The 26927-nt window shown below is 39.4% G+C and overlaps 2 protein-coding genes across 9 annotated transcripts in view; both read left to right on the forward strand.

Moving 5' to 3' along the window:
- KIAA1109 (KIAA1109 ortholog) overlaps window positions 1-11153 on the forward strand; it is a 229333-nt gene extending 218180 nt beyond the window's left edge. Inside the window, exons 82-87 of the mRNA XM_045017971.1 lie at window positions 1756-2007; window positions 2492-2695; window positions 4164-4358; window positions 5417-5551; window positions 8308-8473; window positions 9960-11153. Coding sequence (XP_044873906.1) covers window positions 1756-2007; window positions 2492-2695; window positions 4164-4358; window positions 5417-5551; window positions 8308-8473; window positions 9960-10176 — 1169 coding nt within the window. The 3' untranslated portion in view covers window positions 10177-11153. The remainder of the gene's footprint in view (window positions 1-1755; window positions 2008-2491; window positions 2696-4163; window positions 4359-5416; window positions 5552-8307; window positions 8474-9959) is intronic.
- A 1292-nt stretch (window positions 11154-12445) lies between these two features.
- ADAD1 (adenosine deaminase domain containing 1) overlaps window positions 12446-26927 on the forward strand; it is a 165492-nt gene continuing 151010 nt past the window's right edge. For 7 of the 8 annotated variants that reach the window (XM_045017969.1, XR_006579672.1, XR_006579670.1 and 4 more), the window contains exons 1-9: window positions 12446-12681; window positions 13774-13984; window positions 15591-15779; window positions 17365-17532; window positions 18445-18513; window positions 19084-19209; window positions 23180-23303; window positions 24037-24207; window positions 26105-26334. In XM_045017969.1, coding sequence (XP_044873904.1) covers window positions 13786-13984; window positions 15591-15779; window positions 17365-17532; window positions 18445-18513; window positions 19084-19209; window positions 23180-23303; window positions 24037-24207; window positions 26105-26334 — 1276 coding nt within the window. In that variant the 5' untranslated portion in view covers window positions 12446-12681; window positions 13774-13785. The remainder of the gene's footprint in view (window positions 12682-13773; window positions 13985-15590; window positions 15780-17364; window positions 17533-18444; window positions 18514-19083; window positions 19210-23179; window positions 23304-24036; window positions 24208-26104; window positions 26335-26927) is intronic. The other variant, XM_045017970.1, reaches the window with a different exon arrangement.

Consider the following 26927-nt stretch of genomic DNA (forward strand, 5'->3'; position numbering starts at 1 on the left):
AAACTTTGTTTTTGGGTTTTCAAAGTTGTTTTTTTTCCTCTCCTCTCCCCCCCCCCTTCCTTTTTCCAGTGGGGAAAGAAATGAAAAAGTGTGGGGTGGAGACCCTCCAAAATGAAAAGCCTTAAAAAAAATTCAAATTAAATCTATGTTCATGTAAAAATGTTCATTAAAAATATTAAAAAGAAAACTATCAATCAAAATGGAAAATATTTGTTTTTTTCCAAGGCTTTTCATGAAAATCGTATTCTATTTTTGATTAGCCCTCATTTAAACACTCTGAAGTGTGAGGGTCCCATTTCTCCTAACCAAACATGGAAGTTGTTAATGACCAATAAAGAATCTAGAGACTTTCTTGCTACACAAGAAATTTTAAAATATCTAGTATTTAAAAATATCTGGTGTACACCTACTTCAACATACTTGTGGTGCACAAGGCAGATAGAACAGGGAACATTTCATGTCATTTTAGTATCCCTCTTTTGATCCTAGAGCGATCAGCACGCCTTCACCGTACTCACTGGAATTCTGTATGTTCAAATAAGTAGCCGTTTTATACATCTATTTAACCAACAGTTGTTATTAAATTGATATTATTCAGTACCACACTTAAATATGTGGATGGTTGAGTTTGGGACTGGGCGGAACAAGAAGGAACGAGTTATAAAAATCAAAGGAGAATACTATCATCAGAGATCTCTTTTGTATAGTGTTCAAGGTAATTTAATCCACTGACTACTCTACACAGCATCTACTATAGTGAAAATTGTATCCTGTAATTTTTTGGCCAGAGTTGCTTCCCAGAATAGGTACATAATATTCTTTGTGTTGCACATTAAATTTTTGCATTTTTTTTTATGGAAGTACTTCCTCCAAACCTGCATCATTGACCTTAGTCCTCAGTTCTGTTTTTTTCTTGGCTCTCACGTTACCGGTAAAGGTTATGCTGTAGTGAGTTGTCTGTTGGTTTGAATAGCTCACATATAGTTACTGTGTTCCACACGTGATCCTTGTCAATGGTTTTGAGTAACCTTTTTCAGTAAATGTAAGATTTGTGCCCTTTTGGGTAGCACTACGATTCTGATATATTTGGTCCATGTTTGTCGTCTTAACTTTCTAACCAACCTTAAAGCTGTATATTATTTCTTTATTATTGCTGACTTTTTTTAAACTATCCTATTCTTCACATTTTGTGTAATTGTTGAATCTGTTTTGACAGTTTGTATGTGTGGGTTGCCTTTGGGCTACCAGTACAATTTTCCATATTAATCTTCACTGCTTATTCTTATTTATTTGTAGTTCAGTAATGCCTAGTGGCCCCAATCAAGGGTTTGAGACCCACAGTAATAGGTGTTAAGCAATTAAAAGACCAGCTAACGTTATCTTTTTCCATACTGTCTGCTATTTGGTCAATTTCATGAGACTTGTCTCTATGAAGACTAGCAGTAGTCACTGCTGGAACCATTTATCTTCTTGTCAGACATGAACTTGGGCATCTCCTAATCTGATCAAAAGAAATATGAGTTTTATTGATATTCAAGTATGTCTCTTTGGATATGTTTTTTCATCTCCTCTGTCTTTGCACGTGACAAGGCTGAAACAATTTAAGTGAAATAGACTGTATAAAGTTAGTATAGCCACAGTCAGATTTTTAGTAAACATGGAATTCCAGCAGGCGTTTTACAGTTGTATCTTCCACATCTGTAAAGTTTACAGTCATGCTTGAGGACCTTTCTATATTTGTGTTTTTTCTTCTAGTGCTGGATGCAGCCCATCATCGCCACTGGCCAGGGGTTTTGAAGGTAGTATCTGGGGGCCACATATCCTTATTTCAGGTTCCTTTACCAGAAGACGGAATGCAGTTTGGAGGATCCATGAGTTTGCATGGAAATCACATGACACTGGCATGCTTCCATGGACCTAATTTCCGTTCAAAATCTTGGGCACTGTTTCACCTTGAAGAACCCAACATTGCATTTTGGACAGAAGCACAAAAAATTTGGGAAGATGGTAACTAAAACCTTAATGCATCCTTCACTTTAGAACCTTTTCTTGAACCATAATTGACCATCACTAACCAAGCAAAGCAGTTTTCCTATACTTTGAATCAATATTGTTCTTTTCCCAAAAAAGCTTCTATGTGTTTAAAATAGTGATGATGTACCAGAGAGAATATATTGTCTCTTGCTTTGTCTGTTGCATAAAGGAAAATACCTAGCTGAGTATAATATTTGATACATCCTTTATTTGAGACTTTATATTGCCAAGGTAGGAAGACAGCTTTCTTGTTCTGATAAATCTTTTCTGTCTATAAATAGGGAGGGTTTAGTTCTCCTATCACTTATATTAGCTTTACCCTATCAGTTTACTAGAGTTACTTCTGATTAATACTTGTACAAGTGATAGTATGATAGGGCTTGATCCTCCTATTACTCTCTTCAGAGTGTGTGTGTGTGTATATATATATATATTATTTTTTTTTACATTGACACAGGTTCTAGTGAGCATTCTACTTATGTTGTACAAACACTGGACTTTCATTTGGGTCATAATACAATGGTCACCAAACCCTGTGGAGCCCTAGAAAGTCCTATGGCAACAATCACCAAGATAACAAGGCGCCGCCATGAAAACCCACCACATGGGGTTGCAAGTGTGAAAGAATGGTTCAATTATGTTACTGCTACAAGGAATGAAGGTTAGATTCATATTCATTAATTTCTGGCCTGATTGCCAATCAACTGCAGAACATGTTGACTTAAAGCTGTTGAAGTTAAAAGGGGAAAAGAGGAGTTTAGCTCAGAAGAATAGGTATTTTATGTTCATAGAAAAGCTGAACCCCTATAATCCATACCTCATTTATTTGAAACCCCATTACTGGGTCATGTCCCCCAGAGTTTCACATAAGTAATGCTAGAATAAAAGTGAGTTTTGAACTTCTATTCTCTTCTGCTTAAGCAGAGTAGAGCTTTCACTTTAAAAGGTTCTCTCTTTGTCCCTCACCCAGGAAATCAGAGACAAATCAGGGTGGACTTTGGGCTTCCCAAAGATTGAATAACACAGCAAGACTCTTACAGATACTTGAATTCTATGTATGGGGCAATATAAAAACCTAGATAGACTTCTGGCCTAGTTTTCCATTGGGCTACAAGTATCAGATCTCTCAGGCTTATCAGACTTCTAAGCACCATGCACTTAACAAGCTGTGCACACATGCATATTGTTTTGAACTTTAAGTGTGGAGCTAATACAGTAGAACCTCAGATTTACAAACACCAGAGTTACGAACTGACCAGTCAACCATATCCCTCATTTGGAACCAGAAGTAAGCAATCAGGCAGCAGCAGAAAAAAAAAAAAAGGCAAATGTAGTACAGTACTGTGTTAAACGTAAACTACTACAAAAGGGAAAGGAGCTTTTTTTCTTCTGCATAGTAAAGTTTCAAAGCTGTATTAAGTCAACACTCAGTTGTAAACTTTTGAAAGAACCATAATGTTTTGTTCAGCGTTCCGAACATTTCAGAGTTATAAACAACCTCTATTCCTTTGAGTGGAGGGGTACAGCAATGTGGTCACACTTATTATAATTGAGAATATGTTATTAGTATCTTCACAGTCAGTTTCCAAAATTAAGGTGAATGTTGTGCTAAGTTCCAAGCATTTGAAAATAGGGGATTACAACAAAGATTGTTTTGAAACTTTAATTAAAGCGGTGGTTTCTAGAGAAAATGTTATGAAAAAGTCATGTGTATGTATACTGCTTAAAAAACCAAAATGATTATTTGTCAGTCTTCCATCCATTCTTTAGATCGCTTTCTTAAAAGTAATTGAAAACATGAGTATGGTGAAGATGTATGGGCCCTAGTATTCTCTCTTTATTGAGGCAAAATTATCTAGAAGGAGTAAGGAGTACAGAATAATGCCCCAAGGATGCTGTGGGAGTGATTTGAGACATTACTCTTACCTCTGAATAAATGTACTTCCTAGAGTGTTCTCAGCCCCGACATTCTTAGGAGTGAGAGACTGGTCTTGACATTGAAATACCATGTTGCAGTGAAAAACAAAACCATTATTAGGCTAGAACATTTGCAAATCTGTCTCCTTGAATGCTGATAAGGCTTTTCAATAAAGATTGCTGAATTGCAGCATTTGCTGTTATCCATATAGAACTAAACCTGCTTCGAAACGTTGATGCTAATAACACAGAAAGCAGCACAACAGTGAAAAGCTCAAGCTTGTTAAGTGGATTCAGAGGAGGATCCAGTTACAACCACGAGACCGAAACCATCTTCGCATTACCAAGGATGCAATTGGACTTTAAATCCATTCATGTTCAAGAGCCACAGGAACCTTCATTACAAGGTGCAATGGACATCTTTTTCTTTTCTTTTTTTCTCTCACTGTTCAAGACTATTACTTCAGTTCTGATAATGAAGTGGTATTAGATGATTTTACTTCACTCAAGTAAATGGTGTTACACTGGTGTAAAATTGGTCTGAGAGAAGAATTAACCTTTGTATCCTAAAAACTGAAAAGCTGACAAACTAATGGATTTCTATGCAAGAAAGTACAATCTGAGAACCAGCTCAAATTTTGGGATTTTAATCTGAAGATAGTTGGAGTTCTGGGTAGAAGGACACTGGCTACTCCATTTTCTTGAACTAACCTAGAGTGAATTCTGATGTTAAATCCTGAGGGACCCTGACATCCAGTTAGAGACCAGGCACTGTTTGAAAACCCTTGGAAGGTTGGGTGGAAACCCTCACCATCTATGAAAATTTTGAATAAATGGATTAATATGATTAACTTGTTGTGATATATTTTAGAAAGAAGGGCCATTTAAAAAATGAGACTCCAAGGCAGGCATCTAAAATAAGTGACCTAACTTTTAAAAGTGCAGATACTTTCCAGTTCCTGTTAACTGCAGAGAGACCTCAGCGCTTTTGAAAACTAAGCCATTAATTTAGGCGCCTACCTTAGGTTTCCATTTTTTTAATCTTGGCCAAAATGGCCATATTTTACATCAGTTCTCGTTACGTTGGTTAACTTTTCCACTGCTGCTCAAATAGGCATGTTTGACCTCTACGTCCAATAGTGTCTATTACACTTATATTTGGAGCTGATAGAGCTGCGTATAGTTATGGTTCACTGACACAAATTGGGTTCAATATAGTTCTACATGATGGAATTCTCTTTCAAAAAATTTAAATTGCATTAGGAGGAAAAAACTACATAAAAAGAATCTTAAGTTTGCAAAGCTGGGCAACCTTAATTCTGGAATTTCCTAATTTTTGAGTGCTTGACTTTGCAACATCAATTCTTTTAAGGTCTTTTGTGTTTTTATATATATATGAAAAATTGAGACAGATTGTAAATATATCACACTTTACAATATGCTAAAATTACTTTTCTTTGTGCAGACACCAGTGTTAAACCAACGGTGGAGTGCAGTGTAGTAACTGAATTCACAGACCACATCTGTGTGACGATGGATGCTGAATTAATCATGTTTCTGCATGACTTGGTGTCTGCTTATCTTAAAGAAAAAGAAAAAGGTATGTGGTTTAAAAAAAAATCTTTATGATGTAATGTAAATGAACCATCTTATATTAAGCCACTTATGTATGAATTTATTTTTATACATTGCTATTAATACAATAAAGTACATTTTGTTTTGTTTAAATGAAGGCTTGCTTTTTATGGGTTAGGTTTTCAAAATGTTTAGGGTTGGCCTAATTCTGCTCCCATTAAAATCAATGGGACTAGAATTAAGACAACACTGAGTGAGTTTGAAAAACCTACCCTAACAGTGTAACTGAGATTACAGATCTATGTCTTCCAAAGAGCACTGCTAATGACTGAGGGTTAGTCTACACTACTGCGCTATATCTGTGCAGCTGCACACTGTCTAGTGAAGATGCACTCTCCTGTCAGCATAATTACTTCACCTCAACAAGAGGCGGAAGCTATGTCAACGAGAGACGCTCTCCTGCCAACATAGCGTGGTGTAGATACTGCTTTAAGTCTATGTAACTTATGTCACTCAGGGGGGTGGCTTTTTCACACCCGTGAGCAACATAAGTTACGTCGACTTAAGCAATAGTGTAGACAAGCCCTGAGATTTGTTCTTATACTAACAAAAATGTCTGAGTCTTGCATGGCTGTTTTGTTGGATTAGAAGTCAAGAAACTTGGAATTTGTTCCTTGCTCTGCAACTTATCAGATGTGTGACCTGGGGCAAACTACTTTATTTCTGTGCCTTAGTTTTGCCATATGTTTATTTTAACTTTTCTTTGTAAAGCTGTATATCAGGATGGACTGACTTAAATAACCAAGTAGAAAGTCTCCATTTGTACTTTATTTTCTAAAGAAAGGTGCATTGGTTGAGATAACCATTAAAACGTTGATTTACAAGTAAATGGCGCCGTTACACTAGATTTGGTGCATCTCTTTGCTACCTAGGAGGGTATACTATAACTATATACATTTATTTAAGCAATTACATAGGTTGTTATTTTTAGCTTCTTATTAATTGTACATTTTAGTATGTTAGAAAATGACGAACTATATATTGCTTAGTTGCTTATTTTCTAGGTAATGAACTTTTTGCTCATGACTTGTCAAGCTGTAATAGGATGGTAACTGAAATTTAATTACATGCACAAAAGAGCATACAAAATATATTTTTATTAAAACAAGCCCTTAATAAGTACACAACCTATTGTGCCATATTTATAAAGCTTGATCTCAAGTTAGAATCAAGGAAAAACATCTTTCTTTATATAGAAAAAGAAACCTTTAACTCAAAGTTTTTCATAGAGGCTCATGGATTCAGCATATTTATTTTTTTATTAAAATGTTTTAATAGATTTTAATAAGTTTAGGCCTTAACTTATTTTGTATTAAATTCAGATTTTATTTTAAACATGTTTATATTTTTTAAAAATGTTAATAAGCAAATTAAATGATTTAAGTAAAAGCAATTTTTTATTTTTTAAAAATTCACAATTTTTATCCACCTTGCAGTAAGTGAAAAATGCTGTAGAACAGAGGTCGGCAACCTTTCAGAAGCGGTGTGCCGAGTCTTCATTTATTCACTCTAATTTAAGGTTTTGTGTGCCAGTAATACATTTTAACGTTTTTAGAAGGTCTCTTTCTATAAGTCTATAATATGTAACTAAACTATTGTTGCATGAAAAGTAAATAAGGTTTTTTAAATGTTTAAGAAGCTTCATTTAAAATTAAATTAAAATGCAGAGCCCCCCTGACTGGTGGCCAGAACCCGGGTAGTGTGAGTGCCACTGAAAATCAGCTTGCGTGCTGCCTTCGGTACCTGTGCCATAGGTTGCCTACCCCTGCTATAGAAGATCTGAGTATTAGTTTGTTAAATACCAAGTCCTCTATTCTTTAGCAAATGTAAGCTAATATAAAAATAACTAATCAATCTTGTGTATTTCTTATGTACAGTGACAAAAATGATTGAAGTAGAAAGTTGAAACCTAGCTTCCTTGACCTCACAAAAATCTAAAGAATAATTTAGATTTAGTTTATAAACTGTTAACGTTAAAACTTCGTCTTTGTGTATGAGAACTTGGCCATAAGTGAGGTAACTTACTTTATCTCTGGCTGTCATCCCCCATCTGACCCCCCCCCCCCATTATTTTTCGTAAAAGTCACAGACAGGTCATGGACATACATGAAATTTTGTTTGTTGCTCATAACTTTTACTAAAAATAACCATGACAAAATCTTAACCTTAGTTAATCCCTGCACTGGAACCAAGTAAATGCTGAATATAGGACAGTATGGATCATGGGCAGCAAGCACTCCTTCCCTGTACTAAAGTTTAATAAAAGTTGCAGCCTGCCACTTCATTCCATCGATGTGTCTGCCCTTGTTTTGCTACTATGTCCACATCAAGGTATTCCATGTGTTTAAGAGAGGTGAATTACAAATGTGGTGAAAGTTATAAATATGGAGTATCTGGTGTGTGTGAAGTCCAGTGTTCTGCACACATATTTGCATTCAGTGTGAATAGTTTTTTTAAAAATATACATGCACAATAAACATTACATTATTAAGGTATTTAAAGTTCATTACACTTGAGGATTTTGAGAGTTTATTTTTACGTTGTGTAACTTGCTCTTAAAGGAGGTTAAAGGAGCTTTAAAATTATATTCCTAATGCTTGTTGAAGTAAGATGTGTCCAAGATAAGAATGAACTTGGCACTTACTTTACCACCAAGTCCAAGTAAAGCCTTGAATAAATGCCCATGAATGAAATGTTATTTTTTTTCTCCCTGCTTTGTAGCCATCTTTCCACCTCGTATTTTGTCTACTCGACCAGGACAGAAAATTCCAGTTAGTGTGCTTGATGAGAGTTCCACTGAGAGAGATGCAGAAGAAAGCATTACTTACACTACTGTAGACTGGAGAGAATTTATGTGCAATACTTGGCATCTGGAACCCACACTTAGGTAATTAGCAGGCTTATTTTGCAGAATATTCAATTCTACATTTATTTTGGCTGAGTAATAGTATTATCTGCAGAGACTATTTTTCAGACCACAGATGTTTCAATTTGATAGTTAACCTACTAATGGGATCTAGCCTTATGGAAGCTATCACAGATTCTGCTTTGGCTATTAGATGATGATAGGAAGACACCTGCTACAGTATATGAAATGTCATTTGGTAACAAATGCTGGGTAATACCATCATTCACCACAGACAACCATTGATCTGCTGGATCATGGTGTGCATGTAAGAGATCTAGTCAGGTGCCTAATGAATTCACTTATGGCTGACAAGCCCAATTCAAGAGTAGCCACTGGATAAAGGTGCTGAAAGTTATACTGCTTAGAACTCCTGCATATACAACAGTAAGGTTCTCAGGTGCTTAAAGTCAAGATGAAGCAAAATGCAGCTCATTAAGGACCACACATTAACTTGTCATTTACCTTTTTCTGCTATTGTTCAAATAATCTTTAATTCCCAATTTAAAAAAAGAACTTAGAACCTTTCTTCTTCTATTCTCTCAGTATGTTTTCTATTGAGGATGTAAGCTGTTGGGGTCAGGGATCTATTGGTTGTTTGCATTTTTTAAATGTATAACACTTCTGGGGGCTATAAAAATAATTTGAGGCAGACATTCAGATGAGAAATGTCTGTTTCAAATATTCACTTTCTGTTGATTATCTGCTAGTTAGATCCCCCACCTTCTCTACTGATGTAATTTAAGAAACTCCTTTTTTCATGCAGGGAGGGAAAACTTTTTCCCCCCTCCATTTTCACAATGAGAATGCAACTATTAAGTATTTTTTAAAGTTATTATAGAATGAATGTAGTTCTCATTAAAAGTTGCCATATGGCTGCTGAAACTTCCCATACAACAGATGCAGTAGGAGGTGTACAGGCACCCCCTGCCTTAAATATGCACTTCATCCTTAACCAACAGGAATCACTTTTGAGAATGAGGGGTAATTGTGTGGTCTCCATGCCTTCTTCAGTTGTTGGTCTCTGCTGAGACTAACAAGGGCACCAATTACTGCTAACTATAATGTTTTGATAAGTGAACACTTGCCTGCTAAGAACTGGACTGAGAGACCACCATCTCAGTCCATCCAGGCCAATAAAACATCTATCAGATAACCATTTTTGGTTAACCATAACATGGTCCAAATTGACACAGGATCCAGAGATGACTTATTACATCTGTGATCTCCTGAATCATCTAGTCTCTCCAAAAAGGTATAAATACAAAATTTATTTACATAAGTTAGCTGAGACTGAAAGAAATGCCCGTTGGACTTTCACAGTTTAGAAGTAAAAAGGATTAAGATTTGACAATGCCAATGTTAACTTGTGATGAAGGTTCTAGTTGCTATGCCATATTTAAGGCTGAGTTGAGTTTTACACTTACCCAAAAAATCCCCAAAAGGTTAAATTTTTCTGTTATTTTAGATTAATCTCTTGGACTGGAAGAAAGATTGACCCAGTGGGTGTTGATTACATTCTTCAAAAATTGGGCTTTCATCATGCCAGGACTACTATTCCTAAGTGGCTTCAACGGGGGGTAATGGACCCACTGGACAAAGTTCTGTCAGTCCTTATAAAAAAACTTGGTACTGCTCTACAGGATGAAAAAGAAAAGAAAGGAAAAGACAAGGAAGAACACTGACGATATAATTTGTGACAAAACTATAATTTTATTTCCATTCTGTCTGAGACTGGTATTTTATTGTATAATAAGAATTTATTTTAAGTATGATTTAAAGAGAAACCTAACAGCTTTTTTTGCTACTATATTTAAAACTTACATTGTAAGTGACTGTTTACAGTGGTATACAATACCATTCTGTATGTGGTAAAGTATTGCATGATTATGACCAATGTATATTCTGTGAAAGAATAGGTGAAATACTGTAAATCTGCTGTTTAGCATTAACAGTTTTATTATGTGCAATATGATTCCTGCATCTTTAAAATATGTGAAGATTAACTGTGAATTTTCATAACTTTTATTGGCCATAACACACAAACCCTTGTTAATGTGACTCTGTTAATGGCTTTTTTTGTCAATGTAGACTTGTGTAAATTCCTGTATGTATATAATTTATGGAACTGATTGTCATAGTGCTAAAAATCATTTTAAGTTTTACACTTGTAATAAAAAACAGTAACTGTGTTGTAAAAGAATATTTAAGTTCCTTATTCTCAAAAAGTAGCCGTAAGAAGTGTTAGTGGGGCATGCACACTTATGTCCCCTAATTCAAGCACTGGAAATACATTACATTAGAGTTTTAATTGTACAAGTACTAAGAAAAAAGTCTGTAGTATATAATGTCTTCAGCTGTAATTGGATGGGAACAGGCAGAGCTAGGGGAACATTCATTAATAATGAAATAGAAAAATGACAAGCTAGCCAATGCAAATCTGAGAGTTTAATACAGTAAATAAAAATCTATCTTCCACCATCTGGAAGCCTACAAAAACCTCTGGAAGCCATGATTTTTCAGACACTTTTTATTCAATAAGACTTCTAGCACTTGAACATCACACATTACTTTGCTCCTCTCAGGATTACTAAGAACTCTACATGGTGTTATATATGTGTGTAGTTAAACACTTTTGCTTGCATCTATTATAACATTTTAAAGCCCAACATTCATTAGTGCAATGTGAATAAAGTCAAAATTAAATGTCTATACATGCACACCCAGGGCAGCTCTAGACATTTCGCCGCCCCAAGCAGGGCGGCATGCCGCGGGACCAGCGGCCCCTCCACAGGCATGCCGCCGAAGGCTGCCTGCCTGCCTTCCTGCAGCCCTCCCGGCGACCGGCAGAGCACCCCCTGCGGCATGCTGCCCTAAGCACGCGCTTGGCATGCTGGGGCCTGGAGCGGCCCCTGTGCACACCCAGCTGTAAAAAAAAAAAAAAAAACCTCTTCTAGCCAGCTGACTTTGTAACGTGTCCTTCAGCCCCACACCCTTGTTCATCTAATGAAAGACAAGGTACTGTACCTTTCATGTAGCCAAGGTAATCCACATTTCTATAGTATTTTTCTGTTAAAAATGTGTTCTTTAAAATGTTTATTTCCATCTTCACATGTATACCCCCTGTGCTCTGGATATCATGACCTGACCTGAACCGTGTGTAGCTGAAAACTAGGTCACGTTTGAGGCCTCTTGTTCTAACTTTTCCCATGTACAAAATTGGGATTTTAAAGTCACGAGCGTGGGGCTTTCCCACAGCGAGCAGAGGCTGGCGCTTCTTGCCAAAGGTGTGTGTGGGGGGGGGGGGGGGGTTGGTTTTACATTCTACTTTTTCAAGAGCCAGGCTCCAGACACAGGAAAATGTCTAGACGGGGGGACCAGCGACAGTAGCTACGCCAGGGGCTGTCCCGTGCACACAGCGGCGCGGGCCTGGGAGAGAGCCGGCATAATAGCCCCGGCGCCCGAGCTCCCTCCTCCCTCCTCGAGGCCGGTTCGGAGTCGCTGACAATGAGCGCTGCGAGGCCGCTACAGGGGCAGGGGCGTGGCTGGGCGGCGGGCGGCCACCGCCGGGTGCGGTGCTGTTTCGGGAAGCAGAGTCCAGCTCCCCCGAGAGGAGGCAGGTGCATGACAAAGCCGCCAGCTCCACCGAGTCGCCCCCATAAGGAGGGGCGGCCGCTGGCCGGCCATATTGTACGCGCCCGCGCCTTGCTAGAGGGTTGCAGAAGGGCCCCGAGCGGCCCGCCCGGACTATCTGCACAGCCGGGGGGAGAGCGTTAGCGGTCTTTATGCGGCGTGCTCCCCCGTGAGGCGAGGGACACGGAGCCCCGGGCACCTAGGCCGAGTCCGGATCCGACTCCCCGACCCCGCGCTGAGCCGCCTCGAGCCAGGCCTGTCGGCAGCACGAGCTAGCCCGGCGGCGGTTGGTCGGAGGATCACGTGATCCGAAGGCGAGGCGTTTCGAGAGACGCCCTCGCGCCCCGCAGACGGCCCAGTGGAGGGAAGCAGCCTCGGGGGCGGGGGGTGTCACGCACCCGTCATTGCTCGTTGCCCCGGGCAGCGGTCTCGAGGAGGCGCGTCGGTGTGGACGGAGGGAGCAGCCGAGGAAAACTGAAATCACCGCAGGGGGCTGCTCTCGCGCGGTGCGACCGGGCAGGGCCCCGGGCTGGCTCTGGGGCTAAGCCTCAGTCTCGGTACGGGGCCCCGAGTCCGCGTCCCGAAGGGGGGGGCTGCAGGGTGACCTTCACCTGGTGCCGCCAGTGGCTTGCGCGCCCCTTGGTCCCGGCGCTGCGCCTGCCCTGCAGCGGTGTGGGGCTGATACAAGCACCTGCTGCGGGGAAGCCGCCGGGAGGCTTGGCCAGGCGCTGCTAGCGCCGTTAGTCTCTAATGGGCGGGTGGTTGGATGGCGTCAGGCTGGGATCCCTTCCCGTGGGGAGCCTGGCCCGCCCCGGCGCCTCCTGGACAGTGGGACGAAGGAGCCTTCCCGCCCGTTTGCCTGATCCAAAGGGGCTAGAGCCTGAACCAGCCTGAAAGCCGGCCACGTGGGGCTCGACCTTGCTGAGCCTGGGCAGCCCCGCTGGAGTTTCTGCTTCCATTGCTCTTGTAATCTGGGGGGGGTTCTCAACCTTTCCCCCCCCCCTCTGAACTTCCCCCTATCCTCTAACATGCTATAAAAACTCCAGGACTCACCTGTGCCACATAATTGGTCTTCTGCATATAAAAGCCAGGGCCAGCATTAAGGGGTAGCAAGCAGGGTAATTGCCTGCGGCCCCATGCCACAGAGGTCCCCACAAAGCTACATTGCTCAGGCTTCAGCCCTGGGTGGTGGGGCTCAGGGACCTGGCTTCAGCTCCTTGTGGTGGGGCTTTGGTTTTCTGCTCTGGGCCCCAGCAAATCTAATGCTGGCCCTGCTTGGAGGCCCCTGTGAAATCTGCTCGAGGCCCCCTATGGGACCCCGGACTCTGGTTGAGAACTATTGAGTTAGGAGAGCTGGGACTCAGCGGGGCAATTGCCTTGCAGATTGTGGTTGCAAGGAAGGGGAAAAAGTTCTTAGCTGACTGTTAGCGTTGCCATTATCTCCCTATAGTCTGTTTCCCCCTTTCTGTAAGTTTGGGTCTCAACTATTATTAGTGTGCTTTCGAATTTAGTAACTTCATTTATTAGCAGAAAGAATCAGGAGGAATGAAACATGTAAAACTAATTTGTGGGGAAATTGTCTAGATTTGCTATGCTATGCTAATGTTCAACAGCCTTAAAAATACCTGTTGGCTAAATTTGGCTTGTAGATAGATGGAAGAATGGCTAGCAACAATGACTGGTTTCAAGGTTCCAGAGTACCCAGTTTTGCTCAGATGCTAAAAAAGAACTTGCCCACTGAACCCCCTCCTCAAGTCCCTCCTCAGCCATCTCCACACCCCGTGAATATGGGCCTGATGTTTTCACCTTCTGAAAATTACAACATGCCAAATTCCGCACGTAAGGGGACACAAATCACAGGTATTGTCTTTACAGTTATTAAGTTGATTTGCTTCTAGGAATGGCCTTTCAACACTAGTACGAATGGCTTGGCAAAATTGTAATGAAAATTAACCTGCCTAGACATGCCATCTACTTGTCTTTTACCAGGATCATTCATAATGAAAAATATTTTACTTACCAAATTAAAAAAATAAGACATTGAGGGCAAATAAAAGGTTAGAACTATTAATTTTAACTAATTGTGATCTGTTTCCTCTTGCACATGTCAGCAAACATATTATTTGACTGTTTCTTAATTATTATCCAGCAATGGTGTAACTAAAGAGATGTTACATGTGATGTTAAATCTAAATAGGTTGCATCTATGGAATTTGTGTGTATAAACTGGGTGACTCTACAGGTGGAAGTACAGGGACTTTTCATCTTAATAAACTTGAATAACTGTAAACACTTTTTCAGAAATAGCTTTTCTGTAAAAGAGAGGTGTAGAATCCTCATCCTTACAGCCCACTAAGCTAATGCTATCTCTCATCTTGACTAATCTGCTTTCTGCCTCTGTCCCCATCTCTCTTGTTTTAAGGCAACTTCTACCTTGAACCCGTAGTTGAGGATCCATGTGGGTGCAGGGGTCTGCCAGTCTAGAGTTTATTCTTTCATCAGGTCTATAATGTGTACACAGCACTTCATATGAAGTGCACCAACATGTATATAACAGGCTTTGTGTGCATCATCTTTTGTAGAAAAAGCTGAAAATTTTAACTACAGTTTTGTTTGATAGTAACAAATTCCCTAACCCCCGCACATGTAATTTTCAAATGAAGGAGTTCAAGATTTTAGCAGGTGGTCTTATTTCTGAGTCTTTTGTCTATCAATATGTTTATTATAACTGAAGAGGAACTCTTATTCTGTATAATTTAGATGCAGCGTTTATTTCATGTGGCAGGTGCTTGTGTGTATTTGTGAACTGAACGTAATAACATTTTTGTGACTTTTTGGAGAAAAATGTTTTTCCTGTGCTTAAAGCTCAAAACATACTTGTATAATTGGGCAGTGTCTTGCTTAGGAAAAGTAATCAAGTTTAGATCAGGCTAAGAGAACCCATGCTAAAGTCCAGTCTTTTTTCTAGTGTAGATACAGGGTAACACCAGTGCTGTATCCTAAGCACCTGCATGACCAGTTAAAATGGATCTGAGGGCCCACAGCATGAGGCAAAAACTCTATTGCCCTTTGTGATACTATAGTAAAGAACTATGGCTTGTGCTTCTGCTATTTTTGTATGCCATGAAACAGATTTTGATCTGTTAAATCAGATAATCTCTGGAAGTACTTATATCCCTGGAAATTATGGCCTTTGGTTCTGGGCTTACATGTGGCTGGGTTTGACTTCAAAGACTATCAGGTTTACTAGTCAAGGAACAAGCCCTAGTGCCTTTAAAGGGACAGTCACTAATATTTACCAAAACTGCTTACAACCTCTTCAATTAGAATAAAATGCAAATTGCTTAATCTTCCAGGTAGCCTTTGTTGAGATGCAGCAATACTATTCTCACACTTTCATTTTACTTTTATATATTGCTTTTAGCTCACTACACACTAACATCTTAATTTAACAAATATATTTTAGGTCATGTTTCAGACTTGCTGTGTTCCAAAGCAGCCCATCCACCTCCAATCACTTCACTTCTTCCAAAGAAAATACCAAAGGAGTTTATACTAAAATATAAACGTGGGGAGATAAACCCAGTATCTGCCTTGCATCAGTTTGCGCAAATGCAGCGTGTGCAACTAGATTTGAAGGAAACTGTTACAACAGGTAAATATTTCTGGTTTTAAGAGACCATGTCCTTGTTGCCTCATGAAGTTGCTCTGTATGCAGTTGGTGTGACTGGATGATGCAGAAGCTAATTTTTTTTTAAATTGGTTACACTGTATGTAGTATTAAAAGCTATTTTTACTATCCCTATATCTTGCCTTCATGTAATCCAATCAGCGGTTAATGTGATCACTACAAAATCAATTCTAGAAAATACTCTCACCCTGGTCTTTGAATGCTTTTTTCAGGTACTTTTTAGACAATTAGTTCTTATAGTATATGTCTGCACTGCAGTTAGATACCCATGGCTGACCCATGCCAGCTGGCTCGGGTTAAGGGGCTGTTTAATTGCGGTGCAGATGTTCAGACTCAAGGTGGGAGGGTTCCAGAGCTCAGGCTGCAGCCTGTACTCAAATGTCTGCATCACAATTAAACAGATCCTTAGCCTGAGACCCACAAGCCCAAGTCAGCTGGCATGGGCCAGCTGTGGGTTTTTAATTGCAGTGTAGGCGTACCTATAGACAGTCATGCTTCTTATAAGCAACTTTATTTACAACTTGGCCTGCTAAATTTGTACCAAATATGAGTTAATATTATGCGACCTTGAACATACTCATTTCCTGGCATGTAATTTGTATCCTCTCCACTTACGTGTTTTGGGGTGCTTCAGGTTGATATTTAGTTACAGTGGACCTGCATCTGTATGGGGAGTTTAATGCTTTTTCAGTGCTATTCAGTTGAATCCCCCAGACTGAATCAGATAGGGTGGGACTGGGGAGAAAGTGAGCCAGTCAGTGAAAGATCCGTGTCCACCCAAGGCTACCTTGGTTAACAGATCAAACCATGGCAATGACAGGAGGTTGTCTTGTCATGTGCAGTGCAATGCAAAAAGAGATGGAAACTGACCTTTGAAAGGTCTTGTTTTCATTAGGCTCTCTGCCTACTAGGAAGTAATGTCTGCTAAATTAACCCAAGAGGAAAGCTGAGATATTGGGAAACTGGAATTCTGTTTTTTGACACAGACTTTGATGTTGGGAAATACATTAATGGTAAAACGTCTGATAATATAAGCCCCCTTTTTCAGAGGTGACTTGGGCACTTAGTAGAACTTACTCTGATTGAAAGGCTATAGGATTTAGGCTCCTCTATCACTTCTGAAAATAGAACACAGGCTCCTGAGTCTAGGTGTTCTTGAAAATGTTACTCTTAATTTCTGTCTCTGAAGCTCAGGTCCTAAACATCACACCACTACTGAGAAGTAGAAAAATAGCCTCATTTTACAGAAGAGTCGAATGGCCATAGCTTCCACTAAAATGAAAGGCACCTAAGTGAAGGCACTACAATGAAATGCCTAGCACTGCTGAAAAATTGGGCTTTTCATTAATGTGTGTAAATCTATTTATGAATCTTGGATGAAAGGTGAAATGTAAGTATATAAAATATAATTCTTGTAGATATAAAAAGTAGTTTGGATTTGTTAAAATATCTTGGCCTTATGTTCATCTGATCTTCCCTAATTATAAATGCATAAAGCTAATGAATACGTTAAAATAAACTTCTAACTGTATATGGCTTCTTTTTCTAGGCAGCATCTTGGGGGCTTACTTTGCTTTTTGTGCAGTGGTGGATGGAGTTCAATATAAGACAGGATTGGGGCAAAATAAAAAGGAGTCTAAATCAAATGCAGCAAAACTGGCTCTTGATGAGCTACTCCAGTTAGATGATACAGCACCAAAGGTTTTTGAAAGTTCAGGTAAATATTCCAGTAACATCTCTACAATAAAATATTTTTAAAAATAAATGTCTAGAGTAGCTTTTACTAAATACTCCTGCATCAGTGTCTCTCTGCCCATTCCAACGAATCCTTCCAGCATAGTTAATCGGTTTGCAATCCTTAAATTTTCCCTTTCCTCCTCTTGTACAGTCGAACCCATTTATCTCGACCTCTGTTAACTTGCCAATCCTATTAAGTCGACGTTTTACAAGTGGAACCGCCAAACTCCCTCTTTGTCTTATGGGGTTTCTCATCTGTTATGTCGATTTGCCGAACCCTAATATCTCGAGCCCTGTATTTTTAAATGCTGCTTTCAAGGTTCCTGCCATCTACAAAGGGGAGAAAGCAATAAGGAAGTTAACCCTTTAAGCAGTTTCTTTTCTGTAGTCTTCCACATTATTACAGCTATTCTTTCCTGTAAAAAGTAATTTTAAATTTTGTTCATGCTCTGAGACTTTTTTTATTGAAAGTCCTATTGCACTAAGTCACTGCTTTCTGAATAATTCTGTTATTACATCATCAATCTCCTGTTTTTTTGAGACAGGGACTTTATTAATAATCTTCTGTCCTTACCTGCTATAGCTTTGAAAGAGAGCAGTACTTATATAATGTGGACTAATTTAGGAGAACTAAATTAATTGGGAAGTAGCTTATTTTTGTTCAATGATAAAACAATTGACAGATAGCAAAGTTTGAATTTAAATTATTCTCTCTGTTTGAGGGCCTTCCGATTTCTATTTATGTAACTTGAAAAAACTGTTTCCAGCAACCTTTATTTTGGGACTTTAACTAAAATTTAACTACTCTACTGCTAGAAACACTAAATGACAATGAATGTTTTAAAGTCTTAAATGTTTCCCACAGTTGACACTTTCTTAATTAAATTTACAGGTCCTCCCCGGATTCCTGCAGAACCCATAGTTTCAGCTGAATCAACGTACATTTCAAAGATGCCTTATGGTAGGAAAACCATTTCCCCCCCAGCCCCCCTGAGAAAATTAAATTGGAAAGCTAACACATGTCTTTACAGAGTTGTATTTGATATTCATTCCTGCCAACTTAATGATATCTATGAAAATATTACTACCTGGTTCATGCAAGGATGTCTCTGCTTCAGTGACACTAGTCTCCCAGTGACATTTGAAGTAAGATTGGTGTACCTGTCATATACATGGATAAATACACAGAACTTGCTTAAAGTCAAACAATGAGTCAGTGGCAGAGTTAGAATTAACATTTCTGTCCTCAAGATATAAAAGGCTGTGTCTAATAGATTGCGTCTAGGGAGCATACTAGCATAACTTGCTTGAATTTTCTTATTCTCAATTTTTCATACGCATTTTTAAATTCAAAAATGCCTGTTAGGATTATTTAGTATGGATTAGTGAATGTATTGAATGACTTTATCATATGTTCGGTTTTGTAGCTCATCTGAATGTTTGACATTGCTTTGTTCTATTTTTTCCTACAAACTTGTATTTTGCTGGATTCTAAAGTCTTTTTTTGTTTTTAAATTATTTTCTTCACTAGAGAGAAGGCATCTTGTGTATGAAAAATTTTCACGAGCTGTCAGGGAAGCCTTTAAAAGTCTGACTGCCAAATATCCAGAGTACCAGAGTTGTAGCAATTCATTGGCTGCTTTTATAATTGAAAAAGGCAAGTCTATTTTGATGTTCAGTGTACTTGTACGAAAAAACTCTTTTGTATTTATAGGGTGCATATACAAAAAGGGGTATTGAGCATAATATAGCAATGTAGATTAACAAGTATAGTAGCCTAATAAATCCCATAACCAGCAAACCCTACTTCTTTTGACATGCCATAAAATCATTTATACAAAACAGAACATTATTGTACTTCCCTTATAAGGATGTTACAAATCTGTTTGTACTCATTTAAATGGAAAGCATTCCATTGTGTTAGCCCTCACCAGAAAAGTTGAAAGATGCAAGCCTTCTCAAGATTGTTGGGGTTGAAACTGCTGCATAATCTCACTTGCTCAGGCTTACTTTTCATTTTGAACCTTCAGAGGGTAATCACAATGAGTTATTTGTTTTGTTATATGCGTTTCACTGGGAGTTCTCTAAATGAAATTAAAGGGTTGCTTCTCTGGATAACACATTTCATAGTTGAAAGCCTTACATTATTTATTCATTCATTATAGCACCTAGATTCTCAGTCAAAAATAGGGACTCCTATTGTTCTGGGCGCTATACAAGCGCAGAACAGATAAGCCTTCTGGGGCAGGGACTATAATTGAATTAAATTCTAATGTGAAGTAATTGGAGCACACTCACTGGACCGGAGTTACAGTACAGAAAATGCAGGTAGATACATATGCTCTTTTGAAATCATAGGCCATGTTCTGCAGTAGATGCAGCCTACAGTGACTTTAAAGAATATCACCAAATAAAGTACCATTTGTGATGGGATCCCCATTTGTGGGACTGCTGTGCCCTCTTAACTCTCCAGCCTGTTGCAAAGCTTTGCTAGTGATAAGCAGCAAACACCTCCAGGCACTATCATCACACAGCACAACCGCATGTGGTGCCCCACACCCATCTAGATTGCATGAATGCTCCCAGAGCCACTCATGAATCATACAGAGAGAGGAACCAGCCAGATTCCGCCCCCCCACCAAAGCTTCCAGCCTTGTACCTCAGGAATATACCTTCTTGCACTGCTCAAGATCCTTCCTTGAGCAATGCAAGTTTATTAATTGGTTCACCACTTCATCAATGGAAAGAAGACACACACCAGCCTTTGTAAACCTTAGCAGATTTACCAAACACTTCAGGCAAACTCATTGGTAAAGATAAACCATTAAAACGAATTGATTTATTACAAAAGAGAGATTTTAAGTGGTTATAAATGATAGGCAAAAAGTCAGAGTGGTTACCAAAAGAAAATACAAGCATGCGTTAACCCTTATCATGCTAGACCGTATTTAGGTCAAGCAATGTTCTCACCCCGCTGGATCTTAAAGTCCTTAGTATACAGTTTGTCTCTTAAACCTGGGCCAGTCTCCAGCCTTCTGAGTGTTCTTGTTGCTTGCAGCGTAAGTAGTGGGAGGAGAAAAGGCAAATGCATGGGGCCCACTGTGTTCTGTTTTATACCTGTAGTCCATGTGATTGGAGACCACAAGTCCAGGCATGTCTGGTGGCCATTGCTGAGTCACTAGGCAAGGTTGAGCAATTCCCCTGGTGTGGCCTTGGGCAAGTGAGTCATTGCATTTTAGCTCCCTTGCTGGACAATGGCTGTTGTGATGATTATTCAACACCCACGCGGGTGTTGGTTAGCCCCCTGGTTATTGTTTTTGGGGAGCTAGTATCTGGGTGCTTCCCAAACCCAGAACATATTTTAGTGACAATCATACAACACAATTCTCATAACTTCATATGCATTGATGATATACATAGTTAGATGGAACAGTGGGTTTCAGCAGATCATAACCTTTCCCATGATACCTCACATTGCATGCTTTATATGAAATATCACAATTATTTTCAAATGATGAATATGGGAGGTTGCAGGGCGCTCCCCCGAGGTATTGTCATACCATTATTGTTAGCTAGCCAAGAGGTCATGAAGATGTAGAACACTGTAGCTAGATTTTTATATGAAAGAATAGACTGATTTGCGTGTATTTAAAAATGTTACTTTTGACAATCAGTATGTGAGGTGCCATATTTGGGTTGCTTTCCAGTGGTCTTTTTTCCATCTTTGGGGGTTGCCTCATTCTGCTCTACTGATGTCATTTGCAATGCATGGAAGAGGATGGATAGAATTCTCATGTGCTTTATCTTCCTGCTACAGTGTTGGACCCTAGGGAGTGATGGTGTTACCATCTCTTAACAACAAGGTCAGGGAGTGAGTTGTGGGTGAAAGGTATTGCTGGGATTCTATCTGTAATGGGGGAGACATTGACATCATCTAGGTTAGAGAGGAGGATGTAGATGGGTTTTTGGAGAGGGAGAGAAAAATAAAAATCTTTTTGGGGAGGCAAGGACAGGAGGAAAAAGTAGTAAGGCAAAAAAGATTGAGTAGTGGGGTGAAATAAAGGGAGAGCGAGAAATACTGCAATGATGCCAGCTTGGGGAATGGGGCGGATGGTGGAGTCCTGCCAATATGGAGAAGGGAAGGGAAAAGATGAGCTTTGGTCTTATCCTATTGATCTTAAACTGATGGGACATCCTGAAGGAGACATCACCCAGATGGCTGTGGATGTGGTAGTAAGGAAGCCAAAGTGGTGAAATAGGCTTGAATTGTCACTGCAAAATTAACAAACTCTGGACGAAGCTCTGAGGGGCAGCAACAGAGGGAAAGGAAGATGATACACTGAAAGTGTAGCCAAGGAGATTGGAGGATAAGAGAGTTATTTGAGCATTTAACGAAAACCCTTTGAGGTGAGGTTCAACAAGACAACGGTATAAGGTCCAACTGTACTGAACAGAGTTCAAATTAATCTCTGTACACAAAGTACAGAGAGCTGTCTTTGGCAATAAAGATTCGACTGTTCAACTCCAACTGAAATCAGTCCTACTGTATGGAGCTGAAACCTGGAGGACAACCAAAACAACCACCAGGAAGATCCAGACCTTCATTAATAGCTGCCTCAGAAGGATTCTCCAGATCCGCTGGCCAGACACCATCAGTAACATCCACCTCTTGGAGAGGACCTGTCAACCCCCAGCAGAGGAAGAAATTAGATGGAGAAGGTGGGGCTGGATAGGACATACACTACGCAAGCAGCCAACCAACATCACCAGACAGGCACTGCGGTGGAACCCCCAAGGCAAGCGGAAAAGAGGCTGTCCAAGAAATACCTGGTGACGCGACCTTCAGGCTGATAGCAAAAAAATGGGCTATACCTGGAACCAGCTAGAGCGAATGGCCCAGGATAGAAGACTCTGGAGATCTGTGGTTGGCGGCCCATACCCCGATTGGGGTGACGGGCATGAGTGAGTGAGTGACACAAAGTACAATACCATCCTTTCGTCTTCCACTGCCTCATTCCTGCCTAAGCCATCTGCACCATTGATACACTCACTGAGCCATAGGTCTTTTTTTCTGTCCCTTGAGGTAGGCAATGTTGGTGCAACTGCACTGATGCATTTATCTTGCTGTCACTTAGCAGTCTGAGTTAAAGTAGTTAAGGGAGTCATCAGAGTCATCTGTCTCTCACAAGATTTTAAAAGCCCCCCCCAAACTGTTTCTTCTGTCTCTGTGGAAACTGAGTAAAAACTACCTCTCTCCCTTCCAGAAGAGCAAAGTTCTGAATTCTTCTCAGTTATCCCCTTTAGCTTATAATTTGTCAAGGATTTACAGGGTCAGTGATATACCAGGACTTCAAAAGTATAGTGTTCCACAGGTGTGTGATGGTTTTTTTTTTTAAATATGCTCTAAACTCTTATCGTAAAGAGGTATTTATTTTCATTTACCAATCACGTTTCCGCCAATAATTAAATGTGTGGCCTCCATTAGACTAAAATACTCTCCTTTTTTCTGCCCTTTTATACTCTAATGAAAAATGGAATCCTTTTAATTCCTCCTTTAAAAGCAGTTGCTTTAAAAAGATGGGATCCTTCAATCAAACGAAACTACTTGTTAACTACTTTCTTTTTAGCTGGACAGTATGAAGTTGTAGCTCTTGGCACAGGAGAATTCAATTACAGTCAGTGCATTCATCATGATGGGAGAGTGTTGCATGACACTCATGCTGCTGTTACTGCAAGACGCTCTCTGCTTAGGTAAGAAGATGAGTACGTAAACTGCAAGAACTGCAGACAACCATTTTGATTAAGCTAAATATTGATGGCAATGCATTTTGTGAATAGTAGTTTTATATACTTAGGGCTACTGTTTTGGGGGTTTATTAACTTTATTTTTTAGCAATTTTTGAATTTTATGGTGCTGTCCAAAAATTGGGGCTTTAGAAGGTTTTTCTCTGTATGTATGTAGTGTATTACACGCCATTACTCATTACAGTGGTATTTACTCTCAATAATATTTGATGTTCCGTAGTGCACTTTAACATAGTATTGCTGCAAACAGTACTAGACAAAAGCTAATTAGGGAGCCTTTACTGTACACTAGCAGGGTCTACACGGGCCAGTCAATGTGTGGCATTCATGTGCTTTAGAAATCACACCCCTGTCGTCTGCATTGCTGCTCTGTGTAGACAAGTCCTTAGATACAAGTTCTTGGTGTTTTTCCAGTGTTTGGGTAGTCACCAATTTCTTTTTTGTATTGAATAGTGTTTTATTGGTGTCTATGGATTAAAAACAAGTCAGAAGTCTTATATATAGTATTTCAGGTTTCTTAACTAGATTATTTATTCAGATCTTACAGATGTGCTGAAAAAATAGTTGTGTGTAAATGCTCAGCAGTTTAAAATGAATTTAGTTTTTTATACAAATATGCTAAGTCTCTTTAAAAGTCTGCATATTTCAGCATTTCTTGATCTATAACACTTTGTTTTAGGTATTTTTACAGGCAGCTTTTGTTATTCTACAGTAAAAATCCTATTATGATGGACAAATCCATATTTTGTATGGAACCAGCATCAAGCCTACTCAGTCTAAAACAAAATATACATATTTTTCTCTACATGAATCAGTTGCCAAAAGGATCTGCTCAGATAAAGTCACAGTTGTAAGTATTTGAGTCTTCAGATCTAACAGATGCTTATTCAGAGATGTAATAAGATACTTAAATCTTCCATTGAGAATAAATTAATCTGCATCATAGTGAGGAGCATACATAGCAGGACTATAAATCAGATGGTATGGAAAAGTTGAGTTTTTGGATTTATTTGGTAGACCTGTTCAAAAATAGCTTAATTCTGTGACTAATGGACTGACAAATGCGTATTTTGGAGCTATTCCTTTTATATGTACACACTAAAATTGTGTAATATGACTAGAAAAGAACTGTTTTCATTGTATGATGTATTACTCAACCATGGTACTTAAGACTGTTGTTGCTGGAATATTAATGTTGACTGCTCATACTATCAAATTCTTGGAGTTTAGAATAGTCCTTTAAAGCTAAAGTTAGAATAGACTTCTAGGGAGTCACCTGAAGTGGAGCCCCCACAAGGAAACTACTTGAAGAAGAGGAGGATATTCACTTTGTGGATTTCTTCGAGATGTGTGCCCTTGTGGCTACTCCACTACCGAGCTCTGCTCCCTCCTGCTTTGGTGTTTCCTCTGTCAGATTTTGTGGTAGAGAAGGAACTGAGGGCAGCATGCCCATGCAGTCCTATAAAGTCTCAGTATGGGTACAAGGATGCATGCATGGGTGAAATGGGCGCTACCAAAAAATCGCTGATTAAAGATGCAGGATGCATGTGCACCTGGAGTGGAGCACCCCAAGTGAAATACACCTCAAAGAACTCAAGTTATTACACAAGGTGAGTAACCTCTCCTTCCTTGTAAACAATAGTTGAAATCTGTGCCATTTGGTGCTCTTTGACAATATTTTTGAGGTATCTTGATCTTGAGGCACAAGATTACTTAGATACGGGCAAATGGCTTTTGTCCCAAATTCTGTCAGCATGGGGGCTCTTTGAATAGTGTATTTAAGTATAGAAAGTTTTGTTTGCTGCAATAGTAAATACTCCAACAAAGCCATGTGGGATGGCTTTTTATTTTAAAATTTCTGCCACGCTTATGCATGTTGGACACTTATGTAAGTATTCCTATGTTGGCAAAACCTGTCCCTTAATTAGCAGGTTTTAGTATGCTTTTCTGAGAAGAAATTAAGATAAATGGTAGTTGAGCAGTGCTGCCTGCAATTAGCGCTCCTGCATATCTGCCACACCATGGGTTGTCTGCCTGGGACAGAATGCATGACCTTTAGCCCAAAGTGACAGGCCTCTGCTGCCTGAGGAACTCTCTAAGCGAAGAGCATTACTAAGCTCCTTTCTGTTTGGAATAGCCACTAAGAGGGAACATAGCATACTTAGCCAATGTTACATCTGTTTTCTTCAAATATGTTGGAGTGTGAAAGTTTCTTGGCTGTTGTCTCAAATGAGAGTGGCAAGTTTGCATATGCTTTCCTGTGGCAAGCATAGCCTCCAGATAACTTGTAGTCAGATGCATAATGCAGCAATAGTGGCCTACTTGCAGTAGAATTTCAATTTTGCATGACTAGTGATGTTTAGGATTTTGAGACTCAGGCTAAATTACTGCTTCCTCTGGTCAATTTGAATAGTAAGTAATACCGTTATTTATAGGAAAGTAGCTTAAAAGTTGTCATATTAAACCTTTTATGTTTTGGACACTCCATTTGGAGGTTTTTTTGTTTTTTGTTTTGGTTGTGGAAGAATGAGTTCTGTGATTTTTGCGTTGGCATCTAGAGAATATTGACATAGCAATCTAGTAATGAAGTCATTTGGCAGTATAAGCTGATTTTGGCAAATTTAAACTTTGAAAAGTAACTAACAGTGCCTGTTAATTTTGTTTCTTACCTGTCATATCTATATCTATTAATTTTAAAGAAAATATTTTTGTTGGACTTCATTGGCTTTTCGTAATCTTTATTTTAGACGTCTCAATCCAAATTCTATATCTGCATTTGAAGCTAATGAAGAGCTTAGTCTCCATCTTGCTGTGGAAGGCAAGATTTACCTAACTGTTTATTGTCCCACTGAAGCTGCTAACAGAGTAAACAGCATGTCAGCTAGTGACAAATTAACCAAATGGGAAGTGCTGGGTGTCCAGGGAGCATTGCTAAGTCACTTCATTCAGCCAGTTTACATCAGCAGTATACTTGTTGGTAAGCCTTCCTTTACTGATGTAAAACAATTATTGCTTATGCCCTAACTTTCAGCTGTGGTATTTCATTTTGGTTACATTAATAAAAATTCTAACCAAGTGGAATATAATGTTTTATTTTAAAATTTGTTTTGCGTTTTCTATACTTTGTTTTTAAAAAGAAATTAAATATAAATGTATTTATACTTAAAATTGAGGTTTAACTTCTTTGAGATGATAATATGTTGTTTACTCTGTCAGATTATCCTCTCTGTCACCATACGTTAATTCTAAATTTCCTGGGTTTTGTTGGTTTGCCACACAGACAGTTATTCAGTGTTTAAAAATAAGATGTTCTTCTTAGAGTGATTGCTCATATCCATTCCATGTAGGTGTGCACGCACCGCGTGCACGTTCGTCGGAAGACTTTTACCCTAGCAATTCAGTGGGTCGGCTGGGCGCCCCCTGGAGTGGCGCCACCATGGCGCCGGATATATACACCAGCCGACCCACCCACTCCTCAGTTCCTTCTTACTGCCCGTGTCGGTCGTTGGAACAGTGGAGCGCGGCTTAGCTGACCTCCACTTCCCTAGCTACTCGTAGTTTCTCTCGTTA

The sequence above is a fragment of the Mauremys mutica genome, chromosome 5, assembly GCF_020497125.1.
Source record: "Mauremys mutica isolate MM-2020 ecotype Southern chromosome 5, ASM2049712v1, whole genome shotgun sequence".
NCBI lineage: Eukaryota > Metazoa > Chordata > Testudines > Geoemydidae > Mauremys > Mauremys mutica.